A 27,863-nucleotide genomic window follows, 5' to 3' on the forward strand; every position below is an offset into this window, starting at 1 on the left:
TATCCTCCAACTCTGTTCCCTTCTACATGGGCTCCCTTGAACAGTGAATGATATAATTACCCACTCTGGTGAGTTGTCCTCATTGGGAACTTGACTTCATCCGTTACCATTCCCTCTCCCTAACTCCACCACATCCAACGTGTTGCTAAATCGTTTCCATTCTTCTTTCTCCTACATATCTCTCAAATCAGTTTTCCATCCGTCTCCACCTTCAACCCCAAACCTGGTATTTTATCCGTCCATTGCTCCTTAATACCGCATGGTGTCGCTGTTGAGCTCCTCCCTGCCTTCACCTGTCTGAGGCTGCTGGAATCAAAGCAGCACCTTGGCAATGGCCTAGCTATTGTCATAGACCAGAGGGACAATTTGAAAAAGGATAAATTTACATCCTTGTGTTCTGTTCAACCTTGGGTGCCCCTTGATTGTTTTTCTCAGTCTCAACTCTTGGTTGAGCCCACTTCTCTTGGTTATATCTTCCATGACTCCAAAAGGTTCATATCCAGTATGCTTCAATTATGTGCGCCTGAAACTCACTATCCCCTTTTCTGGTGGAAGAGATGCTCATAGGGGATAAGTTGATTTACTGTTCACCTCTCAGAACATAAAATGTAACAGCGTGGAGCCAGGCTGCCTGAGTTTGAATCCTTGCTCAGCCACTGTGTGATATTGATAAAGTTACTTAACCTCTCTGAGCCTGTTTGCTTATCTGTAAAATAGGGATAATAATAGTACCTATCTCAAAGGATTTTTGTGAAGATTAAAGGGGTTAATCCAAGTAAAGTAGTTGACATTGTATCTGGCATGTAGTAAGCAATCTATACTGTATTTCGTGGTATGCTTCATACAGTATTTCTACATTGGGTTTTGCTCTTCTGCACATTATTTTAATTTACATCTCTGAACTTAACAGGTATATTACAATTAATGGCATGTCAGAGTTTAGGTGGCATCACTTTTTTCATGGTATATAAAATAATGGTGTCTCTTGCAATCAGTGGTATCTTAGATTTGATGAGGTCCCATGTCGGTATTATTCCTTCCTTCGGAGACAATGGGGTTGTTCATGTCACCAAAGGCAGCTTCCAAGATTATCTTCTAGCCCCATATCCACCTGACAGCTTCTTTCCTTTAATCCTTAAAAACAAAAGGCAGTTTATATACTCTTCTTGGTAGCTCTTCTACTAGAGCAGAAACAGTAAGACTCCCCAGTCAGGAAACTTTCATCTCTGGTAGGACATTCTGCTGTTCATGCATATGTCATCCCCATGCCTTTGCACATGCTGTGTCATCTGTGTGGGGTGCCTCTGCCCCTTGGAGCACTGACTACTCAACACATTCAGCTCCAATGTCCCGCTCTCTGAGGAGGCCTTTCCTAGCCTCCTGTGCCTCCTCACCTTTCACCATGCCAGGTTGAGGGCTCTGGGGTATTCATAGAGCATTTATGATGACCTGTTTATATATCTGTTTCTGTCACCATATTGTGAGCTTCTGAGGGTAGAAACACTTTCTGTCTCACTCACTCACCCTTCTCCACTGGTGCCAGCTCAGGCCCCAGTATAGCAGCTGACTGGACACTGGACAAGGATCCAGTAAGTATTCAGTGAGTGAGGGAATGAATTCGTGATCTGGCTTCCCCTTCCCATGCCCACTCTGAACCCACAGTACTCTCCCGGCACCCCTTCATTTTCATGCACCTCTTAACACCTAACCCTCTCCTGTCTTCAGAGTCCAAGCTGGAGAGCATCAGGAAGGACATTCTTGCACAGGTACAGAATGAGTGCTGGAGCCGCAGCCAGCAACTAATGAAAGAGCTCGCAGATTTCATCAAGGTCTTCCAAACTGTCATCTCAGACATTCACTCCATTGCCCAGTGCTCCCAAAAGGTGGGCTCTCCCTGCTTCCTTCCCAGTCTACCCAGGGCCCATGCTACTGAAATGCTCAGCCACTCTCTTCGGGTCTCAGATGAATTCCCAATGGGGCTTGATGCTCTTAAACTGTGTTAACTAACATACGTGATCTGCCCTTGCTAATTCTCACCCTGTTCACCTTGTTCAGTTTCCTTGTGGCAGTGGGAGGCCCCAGTGTAATGATAGAGATACAGTCCTGCTTTCAGAAATAAAGTTCTGCTCTGTGTGACTGTCACATAGGGACCTGTTGCCCTGTCATCAGGGTAATGATTTGGTGGGGGAGGAGCTGTGAGTCAGATGGGGATCTGATCCCAGATGTCCCCTGTTCCAAGTGGGTTAAAAGGCAGCTGCTGGGGTCTGGAGCCTCCAGAAAGTGGGCGTATCCCTCAGAGATGGGCCCCAAGAGGGGCGCAGGGTTATGGGGGTGCTGATCTCATGTTGTGGCCCCTGCAGTTGAACGAGGTCAATGACCAGTACAACAAGCTGGAGGAGCGAATGGAATACATACGGTCACTCCATGAACTCACCCGCAGCCACTTTCACCTCTTTAGTGCTGAGAATGAGGCGCTGGACATCTCGGTGAGAAGGCAGTTCAGAGAGTCACTCATCCCTCCCGGTCCCCTCCCCACAACCACATTGACTCGACTGCTCTCTGCTTGCCCCACAGCTTCTGGATATGTGGGAGGCATTTCAGTTTGAGAGAAGCCAGGCCTCAGAGTTCATGCTCAGCAAGCAACATACCATCGTGCCCAAGCTGCAGCAGCTGATGGCAGCAGCACTGGCAGAGCTGGAAGGCCTGATTGAGAAGGCCCTGTCCGGGCCCTTCATGGACCCTGCGCAAGAGCAGAGGAGCACTGAGCGCCAGCTCCTTGCCCTGGAGCGCCAGTTCCAGAGCACAGCCAGCCACCTCAGTGAGCTGCACCGTGCCTACGCCACCTTCACTGGTACTGAGGATCCCCGCCCCTCCACCACCACGCTGTCATAGGCCCTCCAACTGAGATAAGGGTTAGGACTTAGGGTCCTGTGTCCTGTGTGACCCTAAGCAAGTCTCGGGAATCTCATACCTTCATTAATCTCTTTTATAAATGAACCTGCAGCACCAAATCTTCATACATTGGCTATAAGTACTGTGCTTAGGGTAAAGGGAGTCTCGGAGGGGAGGCAAACAGGTGAATGTTCCATTAGAATGTGAAGGGGTGACAGGTCTAAAAGCCTGTGCAGGAGAACGTAAAGATGTCTTTATTGTAGTACTTACCCTTTGTGTAGCCCTGTTCAACCCAGCCCTGTACCAGGCAGCAGGCCACAGATAAACAGAGGTCTGGATGCTCCATAGCCATTGCTTTCAGCCAATGTGCTGTAGCAAGGCAGCTGCTGAGGGCTTCACTGGCTCACAAGGGAAGACCAGGACAGAACTTCTGGTCTTAGCCCTTCGGCACAGTGGTGGTTCCCTTCTTCACATAAAGAATTTTGTGGGCTCAAGTTTTTTTCTTCGTCGGATGCAGTCACTTTTATCGGTCACTTAAGTCCCTTGAAAAGCACATTGCTTCTGAGTTGCCTGTGGTCAACTACCAGCTATTACCATCTCTGCCCGTGAGCATCCCCCATCCCAGGGCCATTTGGCCAAATGTGAGGTGTTGGACACTCTGGGGCCATCCTCAAGCAAGGGACTTTTCCTTTGGTTAAGTATCAGGAGACCCTCAATCCCGTAGATCACTAACTTGACCTTTCCTGTTAGGTTTGGAGATGTTTGTGAAAAGGCGGAGTAGTAGACTCAGGCCCTGTGATGCTAGGCCCAGAAGACTCCACAGTGTTTTTACTTCCTTCTTCCATCCCAGTCTCCTCACCAGACTCCCAGGTTTTGTTAAAATAATCTAGGCTCTTAGTACAGATTATTAATACTATTTGTTTTTTATTATATACCTTTTATTACTTTTGACATTTGTTTTGTTTTATAACCATATTAACAACTATTTTGACATCTAAAGAGTCCTGGTTTTGTTTATCCACTACTTTTTTTTTTAATACCACATCTTTTCATTATTTCCATTATTTCCTTGGATGACTGTAATATTTCTTTGAGTATTTCTTTTTTTCTAAGAAAGGAATTGGAGGTATTAAATTTCTAAGCTCCTATGCTGACAATGACTTTCTAATGTCCTTATGTTACAGCTTGGGTAAATATTAAATTCTGAAGTCACAAAATCTTTTATTCAAACTTAGATATTGCTTCATTGTCTTCTGACATTGTGGACAAATCTGATATCAACCTCCTTTTTTTTCCTTTGTAGGTAATCTGTTTATCGATTATTTGATAATGGCTCTTATATTTGCTGTGTTCTCCTTCCAGAATTTTTATTTGTTATGTTGGATTTTCTGGATCTCTCCTCCATTTCTTTTGTCTTCATCATCACTCATTTCTTTGTTCTTTCTGAGTTCTGGGGAAATATCATGACTTGTTTTATAAGCTTCCATTTTCTGTGGTATCTACTCTGTAATTTCCATTGCATTTTAAAACACACATACACATGTTGTAGGTGTATTCATGCTTATGTGCAAATGTATGTAAGTGTATGCATGTATGTATACACACATGAATATATCTCCTAACTGTCTACTGAAGAGGCCAAGAAGCAAAGACACCCCAATAACAAGGAGTTACACTGTGCCCAGATCTTAATTTTTAATACCATTTCCACGAAAAGGAACCAGGGCTCCTCAGACAGTGGATGATTCCAGGGCTGTGGCAAGATAGGTACAAGATAAGCCTGGAATATCGTTTAAGCAAGAAAGTAAGGAAGTGTTAAGTTCTTTTATGAAGTGATGGGAGCATGTCACAAGGACACAGAAGGGATACCAACTGGCCAAATGTGGGACAATTTGGGCACCAAAGTACAAAGTAAACTATTGGAAAAACAGGAATATATTATCCACACTAATAATAAAAAAGGCTGTGGGGATGTTCTTAAAAGGGTGGGCTGCATAGGCCTCATTAAGAAGGTGAGGTTTGAACAAGGACTTGAATTCGGTGAGGGAGTGAGCCAAATGCTTTCCTTTTTTATTAAGATTTTATTGGGGAAGGGGAACAGGACTTTATTGAGGAATAGAGTGTACTCCCGTGACTTTTTTCTAAGTCAAGCTGTTGTTCTTTCAATCTTAGTTGTGGAGGGTGCCATTCAGCTTCAAGTTGTTGTTCTTTCAGTCTTAGTTGTGGAGGTCGCAGCTCAGCTCCAGGTCCAGTTGCCGTTGCTAGTTGCAGGGGGCACAGCCCACCATCCCTTGCGGGAGTCGAACCGGCAACCTTGTGGTTGAGAGGACACGCCCCAACCAACTGAGCCATCCGGGAGCTCAGCGGCAGCTCAGCTCAAGGTGCCATGTTCAATTTTAGTTGCAGTGGGCGCTGCCCACCATCCCTTGCGGGACTCGAGGAATTGAACTGGCAATCTTCTGGTTGAGAGCCCGCGCTCCAACCAACAACTGAGCTGTCCAGGAGGCAGCTCAGCTTAAGGTGCCATGTTCAATCTTAGTTCAGGGGGCAGAGCCCACCATCCCTTGCGGGACTCAGGGAATTGAACTGGCAACCTTGTGGTTGAGAGCCCACTGGCCCATGTGGGAATCAAACTGGCAGCCTTCGGAGTTAGGAGCACGGAGCTCTAACTGCCTAAGCCACTGGGCCGGCCCCCAAATGCTTTTCTGAGGGAATAGTATTCCAGAATGAACGGTCAGTCAAAGACCTTCAACAGTAAGGAGCATGCCTGGTGTATCTGAGCACAGGAAAGAGTGCTGTGGCCTGAGTGAAGTGAGTGAGATGGAGAGTAATGGAAGAGGAACCCTTCCCTTTCATTGCCTTCACATTCTTCCAAGATATTCTAGCCATGGAATAACTGTCCCTTGGATTGTCTCTTCCTCTATTGTTGTACTAAATAATTTTGGACCCCTCACCCTGGCACTTTTGGGACCCCCTCTTCTATGATAAATAGGAAAAATGTCTAAGAGATACATTGTGATTAGTACGTTTATTTCCCATTGTGGGTATTACTGGGTTCAAGAAGCCGATTTTCCTGATTTCCCAACCAACTTTTCTCAGGATTTGGGTATGGGATAGCGAAAAAAATTCACGAAAACGGGTGGGAATTTCTGCCCGGAAACCCTACTTCTGTCATTATGGGCTCTTGACTGACCATTCCCCATCATGCCCCCCCCCTCCATGCCTAGCCCAGGCCTCAGTCAGTCCTGTCTCATAGGGGATAAGAGTCCTGTGCCCTTGCCAATCTGTGGGACCCGTCCTATTGTGCAGCAGCAGCGTATCTGGCACCTGTACCGAGTCATTTCTGAAAACATCAGCGAATGGAAGTGCATGGCTTTTGCCAAGGTGCTGACACCCTTCTTTGGAGCTCCTGCCTGGGAATGGAGTTTTCGGGAGGTGTGTGGAAGGGTCTCCAGCCGACAGTGAGCTCTTCTCCCTACAGTTCAGCCTGGCTATGGCCCAGGAGAAGACAGATGGCTGGCTGACAGAGGCAACCCAGATGAGTGCCACCCTGGGGCTGCACAGCCCAGTTCTGCAGTGCTGCATGCACATTCTGGAGGAATTTCGCAGCTTCCTGCCATTGCTTACCAAGCTGGGCAGCCTCCAGCTGCAGAGCCTCAATCTCCAAGCCCTCCTGCGAGGTGTGCTTGGGTACCATCAGAGGGGAAGGGAAGGACATAGGGGTTAGAACAATGCGAAAGCTCAGTTCCCTGCCACTCCTGTTGGAAACACCCTCCCTCCCTGCCTTCCCCCAAGTACTGTACTCCCCCGCCCCCACCCCATACCACCATGTGGGTCCTCCCTGCTGACCTGAGCTGGCTCAGGCTGGAGTCAGCTCTGGGCTCTGTGCTGTGCTCTGGACCTTGGGTTTGGGGTTCTTGGCTCTATAATATGTTGTGCTCTCAGATCTGCCATCTGGGAGTTGGGCTGGGCTGGGCTCTGGGTCCCGGATCTGGCTTGGGATATGGGCTGGACTCTGCCATATGCTGGTGTCGCTCTGACTTGTCCCCTCTACCGTCAGCCTTAGGGCTGGGCAGTCTGAACCTAGAACTCCTAACACTGGGCCAGCTGCTTGCTTGTCCGCTGCTGGAGTTTGCGGATCGACTCAATCAGGTGAGACCCACTGGAGGGAGGGAGGTGGTTCGAGTCCAGGACATGTTTGCTGAGCTCTAATAGAGCCAGTTGAGGCCTAGCAGCCCCTTGAGACAAGTGGGTAGTAGATATTGGCTTGTGGGTGGGTGGGTGGTTGGGAGGGTTGAGGTTGCTGGCCTGCTGGGAGCATATGGGGATCTGATGGGTGATTTCAGATTCTCTGTGACTGAGAATATGCACCCCCCAGTGGAAGGCAGTGGGTGGCAGCCCCAAAGTTGTGGGTACATAGGATGGGACATGTCCCCCAACACTTACCCTGTCCCAAAAAAGCACTTGCTGACTGAGGTACTGTCTGCTCAGCTGGAGCACTGCAAAAGAGTGAGTTTCAGCAGCAGCCCTATGTCAGAGTTAGCTGCTGCTGGCCTGCCTTTGAAGCCCGATGGTCCCACTCTCCATCTCTGAGACCTCCACTCCCCTGAGTGCCGGCCCTTGAGTCCCAGCTCCAACGCTATCCCCTGAGCCATTACCCAGTCCTGGTTCCTGAGACCCAGCTATTCCAGATCTGGCAGTGTGAAAATGAACAAGTCCATGCCCAACAGACCCTGCGGCAGCTGCAGCGGGTCTGGGAAGTGCGCCAGCTGCGACTGCTCAACTTCATCCTGCATGTGCCCTACGAGCCCCCAGTCGTGGAGCACTCCAAGAGGCACATGCTCCGCAGTCCCCACTGGGACGTAGTGGCCAAGGATAGTGGCACCTTCATTCTTTCAGGTGAGACCCAGCCCTTGTGGCCCAGTGAAAGCCCCCTGTGGGAGACCATATTCATCCACCACGTCCACCACGCTCTGCTGGATCTGGCTTCTCTAGCCAGGTTCCCGTCCTTCCTGGACGGCCTGAGATATCAGTGTTCTGAGACAGCATATTCTATGTAGCTCACATACAGTCTTAATCTTCTTGGGAGTTCCGACCCACTGCCTAGCCTCTTCAGCAAAGGTCCTTTCCTTTCTGGGTGTACTAAGAAGTTCCTCACGGTCATGTCTCTCCACCTTTCAATGCTCTGTCCTATAGATTGTACCCTGCCCCACTCATTCATTCCTTTTTCATTCCCTCATCAAATTCACCCACCTCCTTTGAACCAAACGCAGGAGATGCTGAGATTTACAGACAGACGTCCCATCCCCCAAGAGCTCCCAGTCCAGTAGAATAGAGATAAGTGCATGATGGAGCACCTAACTGAGGGCAGTAAAATCTCAGAAAGAGGACAGCTTCAGAGGACCAGGGAAAGTCAGAGAAATCTTCCCTTCCCTTATGGAGAGGCCTCTTGCTGACTTTTGAAGGAAAAGGAATTTTCTAAACTTGCAAGGGGAAAGGGCATACCAGGGAGAGGGAACAACTTATGTACAGGCACCTAAGATGGTACAGTTAGGGAATTGCCAGTAGAGGAGAAATTCTCTTATCCAACAAAATTGAAACCCAACTGGCACATTTAAAAAGTTAGACACACAGGGAAATCATAAAATATGATGCATACATGGCTTAAGATTTTTTTAGCTTAAAACATATAAATGTACACTTATTTATAATCTTTTCACCTAAGGACAATCTTTACTTTGATTTGCAGTCAACTAGTAGAAGTTCCTCACTGCCTTTCTCGCCTTCATGCATTGTCTACTATTTCTAATTTCAGTTTCTGTAAAGTTGAGCAATGACATGAAGACATTGTAAAGTTACCTGGGTCCAGTACTTTTCTACATTTTTATTATAATTTCCTGATTTTTGAAAATTGGCTGACCTATACTTAATTTAATATCATTTTATCAACTCACCTTTTTATCAACTCACCTTTACTAAAGCCTTTAATGATTTCCACAGAACCAACAACTCTTTTCCCACTCATATTTCATTGGTTAACATATTAGCTTAAATTCTGTAATTGAAATTGTAACTCACATAAACAGGTTTTCCAACACACTCTGGTTCTTGGTGAGCACACAGTTCAACTAGTGAAAGAATAAAATGTTTGGGTCTTCTAGAGAATAGCTTGAGGTCTGTGAGTTTCAGTGTATTTTGGGTATTAGTCACCCCGGTCTTTCCTCATCTGACTGCCAGCTCAGCTCAGCTCAGCTGGAGCCCACTCTTCCTTAGATTCCAGCAGCCTGCAGGATTCTATCCAGGAAAGTCTTCAGGTGCTGTTCAAGATCCTGGCCATACAAAACTCAGGAGACTTATACAAAATAGCTTTGGAGTGGGTGACCATCATGCATGGCCTGGGTGAGTGCAGGCCTCTAGCTGGGCTGATGGGTGGGACCTAAGGCAGGATGGCCCAGAGCGATGGCGTGAGATTTGGGATTTGGGTGGGGAAGATCTGAAAGACAGAGTGAGGATCTTCTTCAGGGCTATTTCTTGGGTGGAGATGAGCAGCTCTTTATTCACAGTGAAAGGTTTCTGTCCTCCAAGCAAGGTCCTCGGGTCCTGCTGAGCAGACTGTTTTGGGGTGGGGCAGCCTGAGAGGTCAGTACCAGGCTGGACCCCCTTGCAGAAACTAGAACCCTAGTCTCTCTCCAGTGTTCCTCTGGCTACTCACACAGGTGACGTGCTGGAGGTGTGGGTGACTTTTCAGCAGAAGTGGATTTTTCTGAATAAAGTTCTACATGAGATGAAGATCCAATTTCCCAGTTCTGACCTGGTAGGGAAGGGGGTGAGGTAGGGTGGACGAAAGCTACTGAATAGTGATTGGGAGGGGGGAGCTGCCCCATCACATCCACCCTCACTTTTACCCTCTCCTTCATCACAGGACTCCCGTTTCAAGGCCATGGATGATCAGTATCGGACTCTGATGCAGATCTCTGTAGCTGACCCTCTGGTTCTGTCACTTATAGTGCCCAGTGCCAAGCGGAGCCCTTATTTCCAAGGCCAGCAGCTGCAACAACTGCTGCAAGCAGGCTCAGCAGAGCTGGAGGGCATCATTATTGCTCTGGAAAGTGTGCTCTATGGGTTCTGTGCTCACTTCCCCCGCCTCTTCTTCCTCAGTGACGGTGAGCTAGTGGCCCTGCTGGCTGCCCCACTAGAGTCATGTGAGGCCCAGATATGGGTGCGACGCTGCTTTCCTCATGTGCATGCTGTGAGCTTCAAGTCTATCCCAATAGACAGAAACATGGAGGACCAGGAGTCAAAGCCAAGCACACAGACTCAGGTAGAGGCACTTGTAGTGCTAGGGGCAGGTGGGGAGGAGGTGAAGCTGCAGGAGTCGCTTCCTTTGTATCCAGATCTCCCCAAATGGCTGGCATCGCTGGAAAAGTGTCTGCGTTTGGCATTGGTGCACATGCTGCAGGACTGTGTGGCTGCCCATCTGGCTCTGGGCCCGTCCCTAGACAAGGCCTTCAAGGAACTGCCCCAGCAAAGCCAGTTGCCCCTGCAACAGTATGTCCACCACTGGCTAGATTTAATCAAGGCTTTCCCATGGCAGTGTGTGCTGGTGGCAGAGGAGGTGGTATGGCGGGCCGAGATGGAAGAAGCGCTGCTTGAGGGGAGGACCCTGGCCATGGTCTCCGCACATGTATGGAAGCTGGAAGGACTGGTGCATTTTGCACGGGCCCAGAGGGCCTACCAAGGTGGGCAGCCCCTGCCCTCTGTCCGCCAGACCAGCCTTCTCAGTGCCCTACTAGTCATGGCAGTGACTCACCGGGATATAGCACAGCTGCTGAAGGAGCACCAGGTCTGTGATCTGGCAGACTTCCACTGGGCCCGCCAACTCAAGTACCACCTGGGTTCATCTCGCACCATCCCCAAAAGTCCCCTGCAGAGTCTCAAGACTATTGTATCTACTGAGAATTCTCTGTCACCAGCAGCATGCTGGATAGAGGTGCTAGGCCGGTCCTTTCTGTACAATTATGAGTACCTGGGTCCCAGACTGGAGTCTCTACCCAGCCTGCTGCCTGAGCGCCCAGCCCTGGTACTGTTATTGGCCCTGGAGGAGGTGGCCTGTGGGACCTTACTGGGCCCTGATGGTGTGGGCAAGGTAGCCATGGTGAAGAACCTGGCACAGGCCCTGGGGCGCCAGCTGGTGATGATGCACTGCCTGCCTCAGATGGAGGCCCAAAGCCTGAGCAACTACCTGAATGGTGCCCTGCAGGGTGGTGCCTGGCTGCTGTTGGAGGCAGCTCAGTACCTGCCCCTTGGCTTGCTCTCTGCCCTGGGCCAGCGCCTGGCTGAACTGTACCACCTCTATGCCCCACTGTACCGGGAAGCTTCCGGAGGCATCAGTACCATCGACCCCACCCACTCCCAGTTCCTTGGCAGTGGCTTCTTTGAGAAACATCACGTGTATATGCGTCTTGGCTATGGCTGTCTCCTGACAATGACTGCCCTGGTCCCTGCTGTGCCCGCCAACCTGCGCCTGCTACTGCGGCCTGTGGCATTCACACTGCCTAACCTACAGCAAGTAGCCGAGCTGACCCTCCTGGGTGCAGGGATGCGGGATGCCTCCCGCATGGCTACCCGCCTATCCAAGTTCTTCTCCCTAGAGAGTGAGCTCGTGTCTAGGCCCCTGCCCTGCCGCCTGCGACTGCTCAAGCAGGTACTGGCAGACATGATACAGTCTCTAAATGTGACCAAGGAAGCACCCAACTCCCAGCAGTCCTACAGCCTAGCTGCCATTGAGGAGGCCGCCCTAGTGCGTGCTTTGCTACACTCCCCACTATTCAGTGTCCTCGATGGGGTCCATCTTCACAACCTCCAAAAGCTGCTCGGTGGGATCTTTCCCAGTGCCAGCCAGGTGCTGGCAGAGCCTGTGACCCACAGGCTGAGGAAGCCACTGCTGGTGGAGGAATTGAGGCAGGCAGGCCTGCATCCCAGTCCTGATATTTTGGGGTCCCTGGAGCAGCTGAGCCAGGCCTTATGCCGGGCCTCAGGCATTTTGCTCCTGGGCCCTGCAGGCAGCGGCAAGACTACTTGTTGGCACAGCTTATTTCAGATCCAGAATCAGCTTGCAGACAGGGAGGTCACCTCAACACCGGGCTATCCACCTGTGGAAATTACACACCTGTATCCCAGTGTCCTCAGCCCCCAGGAGTTCCTGGGATGGCTAGAAGGCTCCTGCTGGCACCAAGGCATCTTCCCCAAGCTGCTGCATGCAGCCAGTCAGTGTAAGACTGTGAACCCAAAGAGGAAGACACAGCGATCGGTGGGGATCCAGCACTGGATAATATGTGATGGAGCCTCTAGTGCTGCTTGGCTGGACTCTGTCACTTGCCTCCTGAGCGACCCCCCCCAGCTTACCCTCCCCAATGGTCAGCAGATAGAACGACCCCCAAGTACTTTTCTCCTGATGGAGGTGGGAGACACAACAGGCATGTCCCCCACAGTGGTGGGCCGCTGTGACCTAGTGTGGTGTGGTGGGGAACAGACTTGGCAGGGGATGCTCAGCATCCTGATGGCAGCCTTGCCCCATGAGTACCCCCTGCAACCCCAGACGGTCACTGAGCTCAACCACCTGGCTGAAGTGCTGGTGCCTGCAACATTCCAATTCCTCACCCAGCAGGGTGCCAGCTCCCTGCTGCAGGCACATGGGCAGCAGGCTGTTTGCCCAGGCGTGGCTGAAGTCACCAGCCTGGCTCGCCTTTTGCGTTGTCTGCTTGACCGCCACCTGCGCATAGATGAGGAAAAGAGGGCACATATCACAGGTGAAGGGAAGGGAAAGAGAGGGCTGCTATGAGAACCATGGAGGCTTGAGGATAGATGGCAGATGGCTAGAGCCTGGGGCATGGGTTCTTTGGTGGACTTGGGCTGGGGACTGAAAGTGAGAAGTAATAGAGCCAACTTCTAATCTCCCCCACCCCAACTTCTTCCTGCTGGGGCTCTCATTCTGGCCATGGTGACCTTTGCAGAGGACCTCAGCTATAGTGATCCTGTAGCCCAAAGCTTCAAGTCCTCACAAAGCAGCTCTCTGAACCAGTCCCAGGTTGACGGTGATGATGTGTCTCGTAAGCACAGAGAGCACTTGCTGGGTGTCAGCAGCTTTCTTTTTGCCTTGATCTGGGGCTTTGGAGCCCACCTTCCCTCCAGGTATCTACAGGGGTTGGGGACAGGGGATGCAGAGGGCTGAGATGGACTGGCCCATGGGAGTCAAAACCCAGGTGACATGCCTGTCGGGGGTGGGTGGAGTGTGTGCGTGTGTCACAAATGGTACTGTTGTAACTGACACTCTTGCTTGTATATCCATCTGAGCAGGCTCTGGCCCCTCTTTGATACCTTCCTGAGGGGTTCTATTAGTTGTCTCTCCAACTATCCTGAGCCATCGCCCTCAGCATTGGTGTTTGATCTACATGTGTGCCCTGAAGATGGGACACTGGTCCCCTTCACTGGCCAATACCTGGGCAGCCGCTTGAAGGGACTTCCGGGCACCTTCACTCCTTCTCCCCAGGTGTGAGGACAGTGTGTGACCCCCTGGGGTTGGGGTTTGAGGAGATATCCTGGGGGAGTCTACGTTCTAGGCCCAGCTGAGGCTTCCATTCTTTGATGTTTTCACACAAGAATACATGAAGTATTCTGCAAGTACAGCTTTAAGACAAGGCCTCCAGACCTTTACTTTCATCTAGATTACTGTCTTAAACCAGAGATGCCACAGTAAGCCCTGCTCCTGTCCTGCAGACTGAACGGCTCTTGTATGTGGTGGACCTACTTCTGATGGAGGGACACCCAGTGCTGCTGGCTGGAGAGGCAGCCACCGGGAAGTCCGCATTTGTGGAGGTGCTAGTGGAGCCACATCACCCTTGCACGTACAGCCGCATCCACCCTGCCTTCAGTACCATCCACCTTCGCCTTCTGCTGAGCCGAGGGGTCCAGAGCCAGGCACAAGTCAACACATGGCCTGGGCGGCACCTGGATTCTAAAGGCTCCCTCCTCTTCCTGCTGGAGGATCTGCACCTGGCTGCTTCTGGTGAGGAGCCGGGAGGAGGGGAGGAAGGAGCCATTGTCCTCTTTTGAGACTGTTAAATCCCTAGCAGTAGTCACTGACTCTCAAATATACACCTATAGACTAAACTTCAGTGTTCCTTCCATTCTTAATATCTTCTCAGTCTACATACACTCCCTGAATAATCTTACTCTTCTCATGGTCCCTTCCACCGTCTCTATGCTTTCACTGCTAAATCTTTATCTCCAACCCAGGCTTCTCTTCTAAGCACTAGACCTGTTCATCTAACTACCTATTGTGTATCACTACCTTGCTGTCCCATTGCACCTCAAATTTAACCCTGAACTCATCATCTTCCCCCAAAACCTGCTCCTGTGTGTCCTCTTTGTAACACCATCCATTTAAACCAGAAATCTTATTGACATCTCTCTCACCAATGTCCAATCACCATCACTCTCAATTTTGCCCCCTAAATATCTCTCAAATCTTTCCACTTATTTCTATTCCATCTTCCCTGGTTCAGGTAGTCATTACCTGGAACTTTGGCAATGCTCTTGCAAGATTCCTTGTGACGAGGCTTTCTTCTCTAGACTCACATTATGTGCTCCAACTGGACTCAGCTATGGACAGGCATCCAATAAGTCATGCTTCCTCTGGCCTCTGGGACTGCTGTCCTCTCTGCCTTCTCTCGTCTATTGATCTGGCTAAGTCCTACTTATTCTTTACAAATAATTTCAGGCAATATTTACAAGAAGCCTGAGCCTCCAGACTAGGTTAGATACTCATCCTGTACTCTGTACAAAACCTGTGACAACCATGGTTGTATAATTGTATGTTTACTCATCAGCCCCTTCCACCACACTGTGAGCTTCATGAGAACAGAGATGTGTCTCATTAATTTTGATAGACTCAAAAGGAAGTAAGTGCTCAGTAAGAGTTTGTAGAAGAAAAGATAAGAAGGGAAAGGGGAGAAATTGTGATGAAAGTTTGGGATACTGGGAAGTTTAAAATTTAAAGTTTCTAAAGTGGTGTGTTTCTAAATTGTGACAGGCTCAGAATATGGCCATGGGAATGGGCAGAAATGAAGAATAGGCACAGAATGGTAGAGTCAAGGAAGTAAATGGGCTAAAGCATTAGATGGATTGTCCAGTTAGACACTGAAGTCCCTCATGGAATGTAGAAAATTTGAACCAGGTGGTATAAGCACTTGATAATAGTAGGTACAATTTAGTGTATGCTATGTGCTACATACTTTATCTCTGTCATTGTTAGTGTTCATAAAAGCCCATTGAGATGGATATTTGTTATGATTACTTTAAAGATAAACAGAGATTTTATAACTTCCCCAAGATACTCTAGGCAGTACGTGTCAGAACCAAGAGTAAGATTCAAGTCTGTTTAGCACCAAAACTTGTAATTTTCTCCAACTATATTATTTGGCCTTCTCAATGAATTTGCACAAACAATCAGGTTGTCAGTGGATAATAGAAAGGGTAAATTCAGGTCAGTGAATGACAGCTGAAAAGAGATTTCATCAAGAAGGTTGAAAACACTGTAGAGCGATGTTTATTATAGCTGGCAGTGTAAATTGGGTGACAGCCACCAAAACATCCAGTATAAAATAAAAAATTAATAGACATACAATAAAACAAAAAACAAGAGAAAACAGTCAATAAAAACTGACCCTGACATGGTCTAGAAGTTGAATTTAGCAGACAAATACTTTATAGAAGCTATTATAAAAGTTATCAAGCACTTAAAGGAAACTATGTTCTTAATGAGTGAACTTATAGGTAATCTCAGCAAAGAAATGGAAACCACTAAAAATAACTAAATGGAAATTTTACAACTGGAAAACACAATAATTAAAATGGAAAATTCCATGGATGGCTTAATAGATTGGAGATGGCAAAAGAAAGAGTTAATGCACACTGAAGAACAGAAACATATTGAATATGAATAGAGCTTTAGTCTAACACATATATAATTGGAGTTGCAGAAAGAAAGGATAATAAGAATAGGGCAGAAAAGCTCTTTGAGGAAATAATGACCAAAATTTCCCCAACTTTCTCAGAAAATATTGACTTTCAGCTATAGAAAGCTCAGTTATCCCCAAGTAAAATAAAAGAAAACCACACTTAGGCACATTAGTCAAACTGCTGAAAAATATAAGAAAGAAAAATTTTGAAAGTGGTCAGAGACAAGACAAGACACATTATGTACAGATGAACAATCTTAAGAATAGCGGTTAATTTTGCATCAGAAGTAACAGTCCAGAGGATGCTGGTACCACATCTTTAAAGTACTAAAAGGAAACAACCTGTCATCACAGAATTCTCTATCCAATAAAGACACCCTTCATAAATGAGGATGAAATAAAGTTAGTTCAGATACATGAAAGCTGAGAAAATTCTCAGCTGCTAAAACTGCACTGTAAGAAATGCTAAAAGATGTTCTTTAGGCAGAAGGGAAATAATATATGGAAACTCAGATCTACAGAAAAGAATAAAGAGCATCAAAAATGGTAAATATGTAGGTAGGTACATATAAATAACTATCTTTTCCATCTCTTAATTTCCTTAAGAGACAGTCGATAGTTTAAAACAAAAATAATAACATTGTTAGATGGAGTTGGTAATGTAAGTAGAAGTAAAAAAGAAATTGGAACAATAGTAAGAGGACAGGGTAGGGAGCAGTGAGTAAAATTATACTATTGTAAGGCTCTTACATTTGTGAAATAGGAAGTAGGAAAGGTCAAGCTATGAAGTGTGAAGTGGTAAAATATTACTTCTGAATATTGATAAAGAGGCATCACTAAATAATAATAAAGAGCATAGCTAAAAAGCCAATAAATAAAGGTGGCTGGTTAGGTCAGTTGATTAGAGCATGGTGCTAGTAGCACCAAGGTTGCCGGTTTGATCCCCGCATGGGCCACCTTGAGCTGCGCCCTCCTTAAAAAAAAAGCCAATAAATGAAATACAGTGGGATACTAAAAACTTTCAAGTATGTAAAAGGAAACAGGAAATGAACAACAGAAACTAAAACATAGAAGAGACAAATAACAATATGATGGACCTTAAACCAACCATATCCATAATAACACTAAATGTAAATGGATGGAGGAGGTCCAAGATGGTGGCATCATAGGAGCACACTTAATTCATCCCCTCTCATGAGCAAAAGCAAATATACAGTTACTCCTGTGAGACATCAGAGCATTGAATGAATAGTTTTAATAAAAGAGAAAGAGACCAAATAGAAAAGGCTGGGAAGCCAAAGGAGCCCTCCTGGATCTGCGGGAACTCTCCATGGTGGGAGGAGGCTGTGAGTGCCATTGTTTATGTTGAACACTACCCCCACACACACACACTTTGAGCTCTAGTCCCTTGTTTTGGTCTACCTGCAAAGTTACCACAGTGTTTCTCAGCTACATTGCCTGGAGCTTTTTGCATCCAACAAAGGGATCAAGCAGGAACCACAAGGCATCACCACAGCTATCTGGCCTCCCTTCTGAGAGCTGCTCCTGGTCTACAGGCAAGTGTCCTATGTGGTATAGCCCTGCTCAGCTTCAAGGGGCTTCACAAAATTACCTGGCACATAAAGCCTACACAGAGGTCTCTTCTACATGGGACCGCTTTGGGTACAAAAAACAAGAGCGAGAACCTGTATGAAGACTGGAGAGCTGCAGGAGCTCCCTGGGGACTGCAGGAATTCTCTGGGTTTGGAGGGGCTGGTGAGTGCCATTGTTTATGTCCCCTTCCACTTCCATAGAGTGGGTGGAGGCTCTATCCAGGTGTCCTGGCCTGCCTGAAGTTCACTGCAGTGTGTTCCCAGACACATTGCCCGAGCCCATTTTGGCCCAAACAAAGGGTGCAAGCAGAATCAACAGGCATTAATACTCCCTACTTGGAGCTGCTCCAGCTCGGTAGGTCAGTGCCCTGAACACCCTAAGCACCCACTCGGCTTCTACCACCTTGCCAAAACCACCTGACACACACAGTCTACACAGCCCGCTTCTACATAAGGCCACTTTTCCAAGACTGGAAGAGACAGCTATTTTGTCTAACTTATATAAACAAACATAAAAAGTTAAACATAATGAAAAAAACAGAAGAATATCTCTCAAATGAAGGAACAAGAAAAATCCCCAGAAAAAAACCCTAGGGAAACAGAAATAAGTAATTTGTCTGATAAAGAATTTAAAGAAACAGTCATAAGGATGCTCCAAAACTTGAGAGTGGAAGAGAGGAACTTAGGGAGAACTTCAACAAAAAGTTAGAAAGTATAAGAAAGAACCAACTGGACCTGAAGAATACAATAACTGAAATGAAAAACACATCAGAAGGAATCAAAACAAATTAGCTAACATAAAAGAACAGATCCATGACCTGAAAGACAGAATAGTGGAAATCAACCAATCAAAACCGAAGAAAAAAAATTTATAAAATGAGGATAATTTAAGGGTCCTTTGGGATAACATCAAGTGCACAAACATTCACATTATAGGGATCCCAGAAGGAGAAGAAAGAAAAGAACAGAAACTTTATTTAAAGAAATAATGGCTGAAAACATTTCTAATGTGGGAAAGGAAACAAACATCCAGGTCCAAGAAGCACAAAGAATTCCAAACAAGATGACCCCAAAGAGACCCACACCAAGACTTACTGTAGCTGAAATGGCAAAAGTTAAAAGAGATAATCTTGAAGAAAGCAAGAGAAAAATGAGTTGCATACAAAGGAAACCCTATAAGGCTATCAGTTGATTTCTCACCAGCAACTTTATATGCCAGAAGGGAGTGGCAAGACATCTTTCAAGTGCTGAAAGAAAGGAACCTACAACCTAGAATAATTTACCCAGCAAGGTTATCATTCAAAATTGAAGGAGAGATAAAGAGTTGCCAGAACAAGCAAAATATAAAGTACTTTATCACCATTAAGCCAGCTTTATAAGAAATGTTAAAGGATTTTTTTTTAAGGAGGGGCACAGCTCACAGTGGCCCACACGGGGATAGAATCGGCAACCTTGGTATTATTAGCACCATGCTTTAACGAACTGAGCTAACTGGCCACCCCTAAAAGGTCTTCTTTAAGTAGAAAAGGCCATAACTAGAAATATGAAAATATGAGAAAGGGGGAAACTTCACAGGTAAAAACTAATATTCAATAAATATCACAAATCAGACATTTAAAAAGCTACTATGAAGATTAAAAAAAGTATCAAATCAACTCAAATTACAATAAGTAGTTTGAAGGTACACAACATAGAAAGATCTAAAATATGATATCAGTAACATAAAGCATGGATGGAGAGGGAAATAAAAATGTAGAATATATTTGAACTTAAACACCTATCAGCTTAAAATAAGACTGCTATAGATAAAGAATGATATACTGACAAACAAATGAGAAACAGAAACTCATAGACACAGACAATAGTTTAGTGGTTGCCAGAGGGTAAGAGGGGCGGGGGGTGGGGGGTGGGAGATGAGGGTAAGGGGGATCGAATATATGGTGATGGAAGGAGAACTGACTCTGGGTGATGAACACACAATGGGATTTATAGATGATGTAATACAGAATTGTACACCTGAAATCTATGTAATTTTACTAACAATTGTCACCCCAATAAATTTAATAAAATAAAATTAAAAAAAAAAAAAAGAATGATATACATAAACCTCATGGTAACCACAAACCAAAAATCTACAAAAGATACAAAAAGAACAAAGAGAAATGAACCTGAACAGAACACCAAAGAAAAATAGCGAACCACAAGGGAAGAAATCTAAAGAAGAAGAAAGGAACAAAGGACAACTATAAAAATATTAACAAAATGGCAATAATTCCATATGATCAATAATTACATTAAATGGAAATGGGTTAAATGTTCCAATAAAAAGGCATAGGGTGGGTGAATGGATTTAAAAAACATGACCAATCGATATGCTGCTTTAAAAAAATGACCTATCAAAAACTGAGGGTTGCTAGAGGGGCGGCGGGGTGGGGATAAGGGGAAGGTGAGAGGTTTAGAAAATAGTCGGTAACCACAAGATGACCACGGGGTTTTGAAAATTAATTTGGGGAACGTACAGAGGGATAGTGGATGGGGGAGGGGGGTTCACACAGTGTGAGGGATATAAATGATAAACGTCTAAGTTTTGCTCTGTCTTGTGCACCTGAAACTAATAAAAAAAAAAAAAGACCTATCTATATGCTGCTTGAAGAGACTCACCGCAAACTGAAAAACACATAGACTGAAAGTGAAGGGATGAAAAAAGATATTCCATGAAAGTAGTAACTAAAAGAAAGCCAGAATAACAATTCTTATATCAGACAAAACAGACTTTAAAACAAAAAATGTAAAAAAAAAAAAAAAAAGACAAAGAAGGACATTACATAATTATAAAGGGGTCAGTCCAACAAGAGGATATAACTATCGTAAATATCTACACACCCAACATAGGAGCACCTAAGTATATAAAGCAAATATTACTGAAAATAAGACCTACCCCGAAAATAAGCCCCAGTTAAGACAGTCAGCCAGATGGACACATTTAGTACATTATGACAATGTTCCAGAAGAAGATGATATGACTGTATTTGAATAAATATAGATTGCTGTACAAGATATCCCCTGAAAATAAGCCCTAATGCATCTTTTGGAGCAAAAATTAATATAAGACCCGGTCCTATTTTCAGGGAAACATGGTAATGGACATAAAAGGAGAAATCCACAGTAATACAATAATAGTGTAGGGTATTTTAATACCAAAATCAAAGGATAGATCACCCAATCAGAAAATTAATAAGGAAATAATGGCCTTAAATATCACATTAGATGAGATCAACTGAATAGACATTTATAGAACATTTCATCCAAAAACTGCAGAATACACATTTTTTTCAAGAGCACATGGAACATTCTCCAGGATAGATCACATAAGAGGCCACAAAACAAACCTTAGTAAATTCAAGAAGATTGAAATCATATCAAGCATCTTTTCCAATCACAATGGCATGAAACTGGAAATCAACTACAGAAAGACAAGTGGAAAAACCACAAATATATATGGAGACTAAACAACATGCTATTAAACATTACCAATGGATAAAAAAGGAGATCAAACAAGAAATGAAAAACTATCTTGAAACAAATTAAATTGGAAACACAACTTTTCAAAATTTATGGGATACAGCAAAAGCAGTTCTAAGAGGGAAGTTCATAGCTATATCTCAAGAAAAAAAGGAAACCCCAAATAAGCAATCTAACTACACCTAAAAGAAGTAGAAAAAGAAGAACAAACAAAACCCAAAGTGAACAAAAGGAAGGAAATAGTTAAGATCAGAGCAGAACCAAACAAAATAGAAATTAAGCAACAGAAAAGATGAATAAAACTAAGATATGGTTCTTTGAAAAGATAAATAAAAGAGACAAACCTTTAGCCAAACTCATCAAGAAAAAAAGAGAGCCAGATAAGTAATATCATAAATGAAAGAGAAGTTAAATTAACACCACAGAAATGCAAATATTAAAGAATACTATGAACAATTATATGCCAACAAATCGGACAATCTAAAAGAAATGGATAAATTTCTAGAAGTATATAAACTTCTAAGACTGAACCAGGAAGAAATACAAAATCTAAACAGACCAATTACTAGCAATGAAAGTGAAGCAGGGGCCGGCCCGGTGACTCAGGCATTTAGAGCTCTGTGCTCCTGACTCCGAACGCTGCCGGTTCGATTCCCACATGGGCCAGTGGGCTCTCAACCACAAGGTTGCCAGTTCAATTCCTTGAGTCCCGCAAGGGATGGTGGGCTCTGCCCCCTGCAACTAAGATTGAACACGGCACCTTGAGCTGAGCTGCCTCCCAGATGGCTCAGTTGTTGGTTGGAGCACGGGCTCTCAACCACAAGGTTGCCAGTTTAATTCCTCGACTCCCGCAAGGGATGGTGGGCAGTGCCCCCTGCAACTAAAATTGAACATGGCACCTTGAGCTGAGCTGCTGCTGAGCTCCCGGATGGCTCAGTTGGTTGGAGCGTGTCCTCTCAACCATAGGTTGCCGGTTCGACTCCCGCAAGGGATGGTGGGCTGTGCCCCCTGCAACTAGCAACGGCAACTGGACCTGGAGCTGAGCTGCGCCCTCCACAACTAAGACTGGAAGGACAACAACTTGAAGCTGAACAGAACCCTCCACAACTAAGATTGAAAGGACAACAACTTGACTTGGAAAAAAGTCCTGGAAGCACACACTGTTCTCCAATAAAGTCCTGTTCTCCTTCCCCAGTAAAATCTTAAAAAAAAAAATAAAAAAAGAAAAGAAAGTGAAGCAGTAATCAAAAGACTTCCAACAAATAAAAGTCCAGGTTTCACATGTGAATTCTACCAAACATTCAAAGAAAAATACCTATCCTTTTTAAACTAATTCAAAAAATCGAAGAGGAAAGAATGCTTCCAAACTCATTTTTAGGAAGTCAGCACCTTGATACCAAAGGCAGATAAAGACATTACAAAAAAGAAAACTGCAGGCCAATATCCTTGATGAACATAGAAGTAAAAATTCTCAACAAAATATTAGCAAACCGGATTCAACAATCCATTAAAAGGATTATACACAATGACCAAGTGTTAAGTCATTCTAGGGATTAAAGGATGGTTCAACATACATAAATCAATTAATGTGATACATTAACAAAACCATATGATTATCTCCACAGATTCAGAAAAAGCATTTGACAAAATTCAACATCCATTTATGATAAAAACGCAACAAAGTGGCTACAGAAGGAATATATCGCTACATAATAAAGGCCATATATGACAAACCCTCTGCTAATATCATACTCAATGGTGAAAAGCTGAAAGTCTTTCCTCTAAGATCAGGAATAAGAGAAGGATACCCACTATCACCACTTCTATTCAACATAATATCGGAAGTCCTGCTACAGCAATCAGACAAGACAGAGATATAAAATGCATCCAAATTGAAAAAGAAGTAAAACTCTCATTATTTGTAGATGGCATGAAACTATATATAGAACTCCCTAAAGACCACCAAAAAAACTATTAGAACTAATAAATGACTTCAGTAAAGTTGCACAATTCTGAATCAATATAGAGAAATACGTTGCATTTCTATACATCAATAATGAATGGTCAGAAGAAGAATTAAGAAAACAATCCCATTTACAACTGCATCAAATATACCTAGGAATAAATTTAACCAAAGGTATGAAAAACCTGTACTCTGGAAACTATAAGACATTGAAGAAAGAAACTGAACAAGATACAGATAAATGGAAGGACATACTTTGCTCATGGATTGGAAGTATTAATATTGTTAAAATGTCCTTACACTTTCTCCCTAAGATCAGTCACAAGGCAAGAATATCCACTGCTTCTATTCAACATTGCACCAAAAACCCACATCAGCGCAGTAAGAGAAGAAAAAAAAATAAAGCCTTTAAAACTAGAGAAGACAAAATAACACTGTCTCTACCGTATATGACATGATTTTGTACACAGAGAATCCTGTGGAATCTACAAAAAAAAAAAAAAAAAATCCTACAAAACTACTGGAATAAATAAGTGAATTTAGCAGGGTCACCAGATACAAAGTCAGTCTATTGAAATCATTAATATTTCTATATCTTAGTAACGAACAATTGGAAATTTTAAATAGTGTTTAAAGTATCATCTAAAAGCTTAAAATATTTAGGAAAAAAGTTAATTTAAGATATACACTGATAATTATTAAATATTGCTGAGACAATTAAGTTCGTGAACTTGTTGCAACAATGTTGTTAACCTTTTTTGATATCACAGGGATTATTCATTATGAATTTGTACCAACTGGACAAACAATTAACCAAGTTTACTATTTGGAAGTGCTGAAAAGGCTGCATGAAAAAGTTAGACGAACTGAACTTTTTGCCAACAATTCATGGCTCTTGCATCACGACAATGCACCAGCTCACACAGCACTGTCTGCGAGGGAGTTTTTAGCCAGTAAACAAATAACTGTATGGGAACACCCTCCCTAATCACCTGATCTGGCCTCCAGTGACTTCTTTCTTTACCCAAAGATAAAGGAAATATTGAAAGGAAGACATTTTGATGACATTCAGCACATCAAGGATAATACGAAAACAGCTCTGATGGCCATTCCAGAAAAAGAGTTCCAAAATTGCTTTGAAGGGTAGACTAGGTGCTGGCATCGGTGCATAGCTTCCCAAGGGGAGTACTTTGAAGGTGACCGTAGTGATATTCAGCAGTGAGGTATGTAGCACTCTCTCTAGGATGAGTTTGTGAACTTAATTGTCAGACCTCGTGCATCACATTCATGAATCAGAGGAGTCAGGAGTCAGTATTGTTAAGGTGCTCGTCCTCCTCAAACTGATCTACAGACTCGATGTAATGCCAATCTAAATCTGAGCAGGCCTTTCTTTTTTTTAGAAATTGACAGGCTCATTCTGAGACTTTTGTGGAAATGCAAAAGACCTAGAATAGCCAAACTTTGGAGGTCTAAACTAGTGATTTCAAGACTTACTATACAACTACAGTAAGCAAGAAGATGTGGTATTGGTATAAGGACACAGATACAGACTAACGGAACGGAACAGAGAATCTGATATAGGGTCAATTTGTTTTCAGATAATGTGCCAAGATAATTCAACGGGAGAAAGTCTTTTCAACAAATGGGCTGGAACAACTGCATATCTGTGTAGGGGGAAGAAATGAACCTTGAATCCTAACTCAAGATACATACTAAAATCAATTATAAATGGATTACAGACCTAAATCTAAACAGTAAAACTATAACTTTTTTTAAATGTTGGAGAAAAATTTGTGTGACCTTGGTTAGAGGCAATGATTTCTTAGACAAGACACAAAAATTAGATTTTACCAAAATGAAAACCCTATGCCCTTCAAGACACTGCTAAGAAAATTATAAAATATGCCATAGAAAATATTCATGACACATATATCTGACAAAGGATTTATACCCAGAATATATAAAAAGCTCTTACAATTCAATAAGAATACAAACTCCATTTTTTAAAAATAGACAAAGGAACAGACACTTCACAGAAGAAAGATACATGTGTGGCCAATGGCACATGAAAAGATTCTTGATGCCATTAGACATCAATGAACTGCAAATTAAAACGACCATGAGATAGTAGTTTACACGTACTAGAAAGATTATAATTAGAAAGACCAAGAATAACAAATGTTGTGAAATGTAGAGCTATTGAAACTTTCACACTTTACTGGTGGGATTGTAAAATGATACAAACACTATTAAAAAAGAGTGTGGCAGTTTCTTATCAAATTACATATATACTTACTATAAGACCCAGCAATTCTTCTTGTATTTACCTAAGTGAAATGAAAGCATATGTATGTTCTCAAATAAACTTATACGTGAATGTTCATAGCAGCATTATCCTGAATAGTCAAAACCTGGAAACAACCTAAATGCCCATAATGTGTCGATGGATCTACAAATTGTAGTATTTTCATAATAGAATACTACTCAGCAATAAAATGGAATATACTACTGATACACACAAAACACGGATGAATCTGAAAATGATGCTGAGTGAAGGAAGCCAGACATGGTAAACTGCATACCATATGATTCCCCTTATATGAAGTTCCAGAACAGGCAAAGCTAATCCATAGTGATAGAAATTAGATCAGATAGAAATTCCTGGGACAATGTGGTAGGGGAATTGACTACAAAGGTGTATGAGGGAAATTTCTGGGGTGATGAAAGTGTTCTAAATGTCATTGGGGTGGTGGTTACACAGGTATATACATTTGTCAAAGCTCACTGAACTATACATTTAAAATGTGTACATTTTATATGTCATATCTTAATAACGTTAACTTGATGAAATTGTGCATGTGATATAACTCCACACTCTGACTGTGATCATTGCACTTTTCCTCCTATTGTGGGCTCCATTCATCTCAGCTTCCAAACTTTCCTATCCATTAACCTTCAGTTAATGAATAATTGGTCATAATGGGAGGATTTGGGGGAGAAGAGAGAAGAAATTTCTCATTTTTAGGGAGAGTGTAGGGGAGAGAGAAAAAACGTGGACACGACCAAGTCCCAATACATCAGATGCACAGAATTCCTTTAGAACCCTGTGTGTGCTGGAAGTAAACCCAGCGATGCAGAAATAGGAGGAACAGGGTGACACTGTCCCATGGACTCATGTCCTCACTGTTATTCTTAATGTCCCATAGACCCAGAGAAGAGCTGTCAGCCAGTGTTGGAGACTCTGCGCCAGGCCATAGATGGCACTCTGTGTGCCCACAACACCTTGGAACTGCAGACGCTGCAGCCTGTAGTCAACTTCTTTGCCACAGCCACAGTGCCGGGCTTCTGTGAGCGCCCCCTGAGCCCACGCCTTTTTCGGCTCTTCACAGTGCTGGCCTTGAGCAGTATGACCCAGGCCATGCTGTTGAGCAGGCACACACCTATCATCCAGGTCTGGCTTGAGCATTTCCCCTCTGTGGAGCGGGAGGGTGCTCTAGCAAGAGCCCTGGTCCGGGCCTCGGTGGAGGCCTGGGAGGCTGTGGGCAACTGCTTTAAGCCTTCACCCCTCCACCCACACTACCACTTCTCCCTGCACTCTGTGAGCCAACTACTGGGCAGCCTGCAGCTGCTGCCGACCAGAACAGGCTCTCGAGGTTTTCTGGACTACCCCAACCACCAGGAGCACTTGCGCCGGGTGTCAGGCTTGCGTGGCACACGCCTGACAATTATGATGGCCATGCGCAACATGGTGCGTCTCTGGCTGCACGAGGCACAGAGAACCTTTTGTGACCGGCTAGACAGCCCTAGGGAACGCTCTCACTGTGCCAAGCTACTTCTAGAAGTAGCTCAGAGTGTCTTCTGCTGTGGGCAGGTGCCCCAGAGCCTGGGCAAGGGCCATGAGGAGGGGGAGGAGGGGGAAGAAGAGGAGGAGGAGAGAGTGCCTGAAGTGGAGTCAGAGGGGGAGCTGACCCAGTGGGAGGACTTAAGCAACAGCGGCAGTGAAACAGAGGAGAACGCTTATGGCCTTCAGGTTACCACAGACCCACCCTACAAATATTCAGATCTTGTACCAGTAAAGAATAAGGCCACAGAGAGCATAAGTCAAAAGATAAACCAGGAGGAAGGCACAGTGACCTCCAGCTGCAAACTCCACCTAAAGGGAGCTAAGAATTGGGGTCAGAAGGCATTCCAGGTGGATCTGGTCTCACCCCTGTTGCTACCAGTGCTGCTACTTTGTCCGCAGGAAAAGCCCTCAGACCTGGTCTTCAGTCAAGAGCTGATACTAGGTTCCAACTCTGAGGGCCCCAATTTATACCTGGAACGGCAGTGGGAGAGCCTGGGGGAGCAGCTGGCCACCTCAGCCGCTCAGCTAAAGCTGAGCCCCCACCTTGCCCAGTGCCGCTCAATGGCCCAGCACGTGGCCCGCCTGGTCCGGGTGCTGGCCAGGCCCCGGCAGCATGGCCTACTGCTCTCGGGGGCTCTGAGCACGGGGCGCTGTACTGCCATCACTCTGGCAGCTAACATTTGTCAGGCCCGCCTCTTCCATCTACCCTGTGAGCCAGAGGACGCCATTCTCCAGTGTCTACGGGATGCCAGCTGGCATGCTGGCATGTTAGGACAGCCCGTGGCCCTGCTGGTGCCCAAGGGTATAGATCTTACTACCCTTCATCGTCTGCTGGCCCTGGCATCCTCAGGCAGTTTCCCTGACCAGTACACAGAGGCAGATCTGGACAACATTGAAGAACATTTCCCCAGGGAGACCCTTAGTGTCAAGGAGATCATCAGGAAGGAAATGCTGCTGCAGAGGTAAGGCCAAGAACCCCACTCGAGGGGCTGCTCTGCTCTTACTCCATTCTGGCCAAAAAGCTAAAAAGA

General features: G+C 44.9%; 2 protein-coding genes across 3 annotated transcripts in view; one reads left to right on the plus strand and one right to left on the minus strand.

Annotated features, from left to right (window-relative positions):
* Positions 1-27,863, plus strand: part of DNHD1 (dynein heavy chain domain 1) — a 73,255-nt gene that overhangs the window by 28,695 nt on the left and 16,697 nt on the right. Inside the window, 14 exon segments of the mRNA XM_074335910.1 lie at positions 1,726-1,883; positions 2,361-2,521; positions 2,523-2,851; positions 6,149-6,276; positions 6,374-6,572; positions 6,953-7,044; positions 7,584-7,791; positions 9,166-9,291; positions 9,609-9,706; positions 9,815-12,701; positions 12,906-13,083; positions 13,249-13,441; positions 13,669-13,957; positions 26,195-27,794. Of these exon segments, the coding sequence (XP_074192011.1) occupies positions 1,726-1,883; positions 2,361-2,521; positions 2,523-2,851; positions 6,149-6,276; positions 6,374-6,572; positions 6,953-7,044; positions 7,584-7,791; positions 9,166-9,291; positions 9,609-9,706; positions 9,815-12,701; positions 12,906-13,083; positions 13,249-13,441; positions 13,669-13,957; positions 26,195-27,794 (6,646 nt within the window).
* The window catches only part of RRP8 (ribosomal RNA processing 8), a 60,935-nt gene continuing 33,506 nt past the window's right edge, over positions 435-27,863 (minus strand). The window contains exon 8 of one of the 2 annotated variants that reach the window (XR_012497497.1): positions 435-1,134. The gene's annotated coding sequence lies outside the window, so the exon portion shown is untranslated. Of the gene's footprint in view, positions 1,135-12,574; positions 12,665-27,863 lie in introns of those variants that run through there. The other variant, XR_012497496.1, reaches the window with a different exon arrangement.

The sequence above is a fragment of the Rhinolophus sinicus genome, linkage group LG06 (assembly GCF_036562045.2).
Source record: "Rhinolophus sinicus isolate RSC01 linkage group LG06, ASM3656204v1, whole genome shotgun sequence".
In the NCBI taxonomy this organism is placed as follows: domain Eukaryota; kingdom Metazoa; phylum Chordata; class Mammalia; order Chiroptera; family Rhinolophidae; genus Rhinolophus; species Rhinolophus sinicus.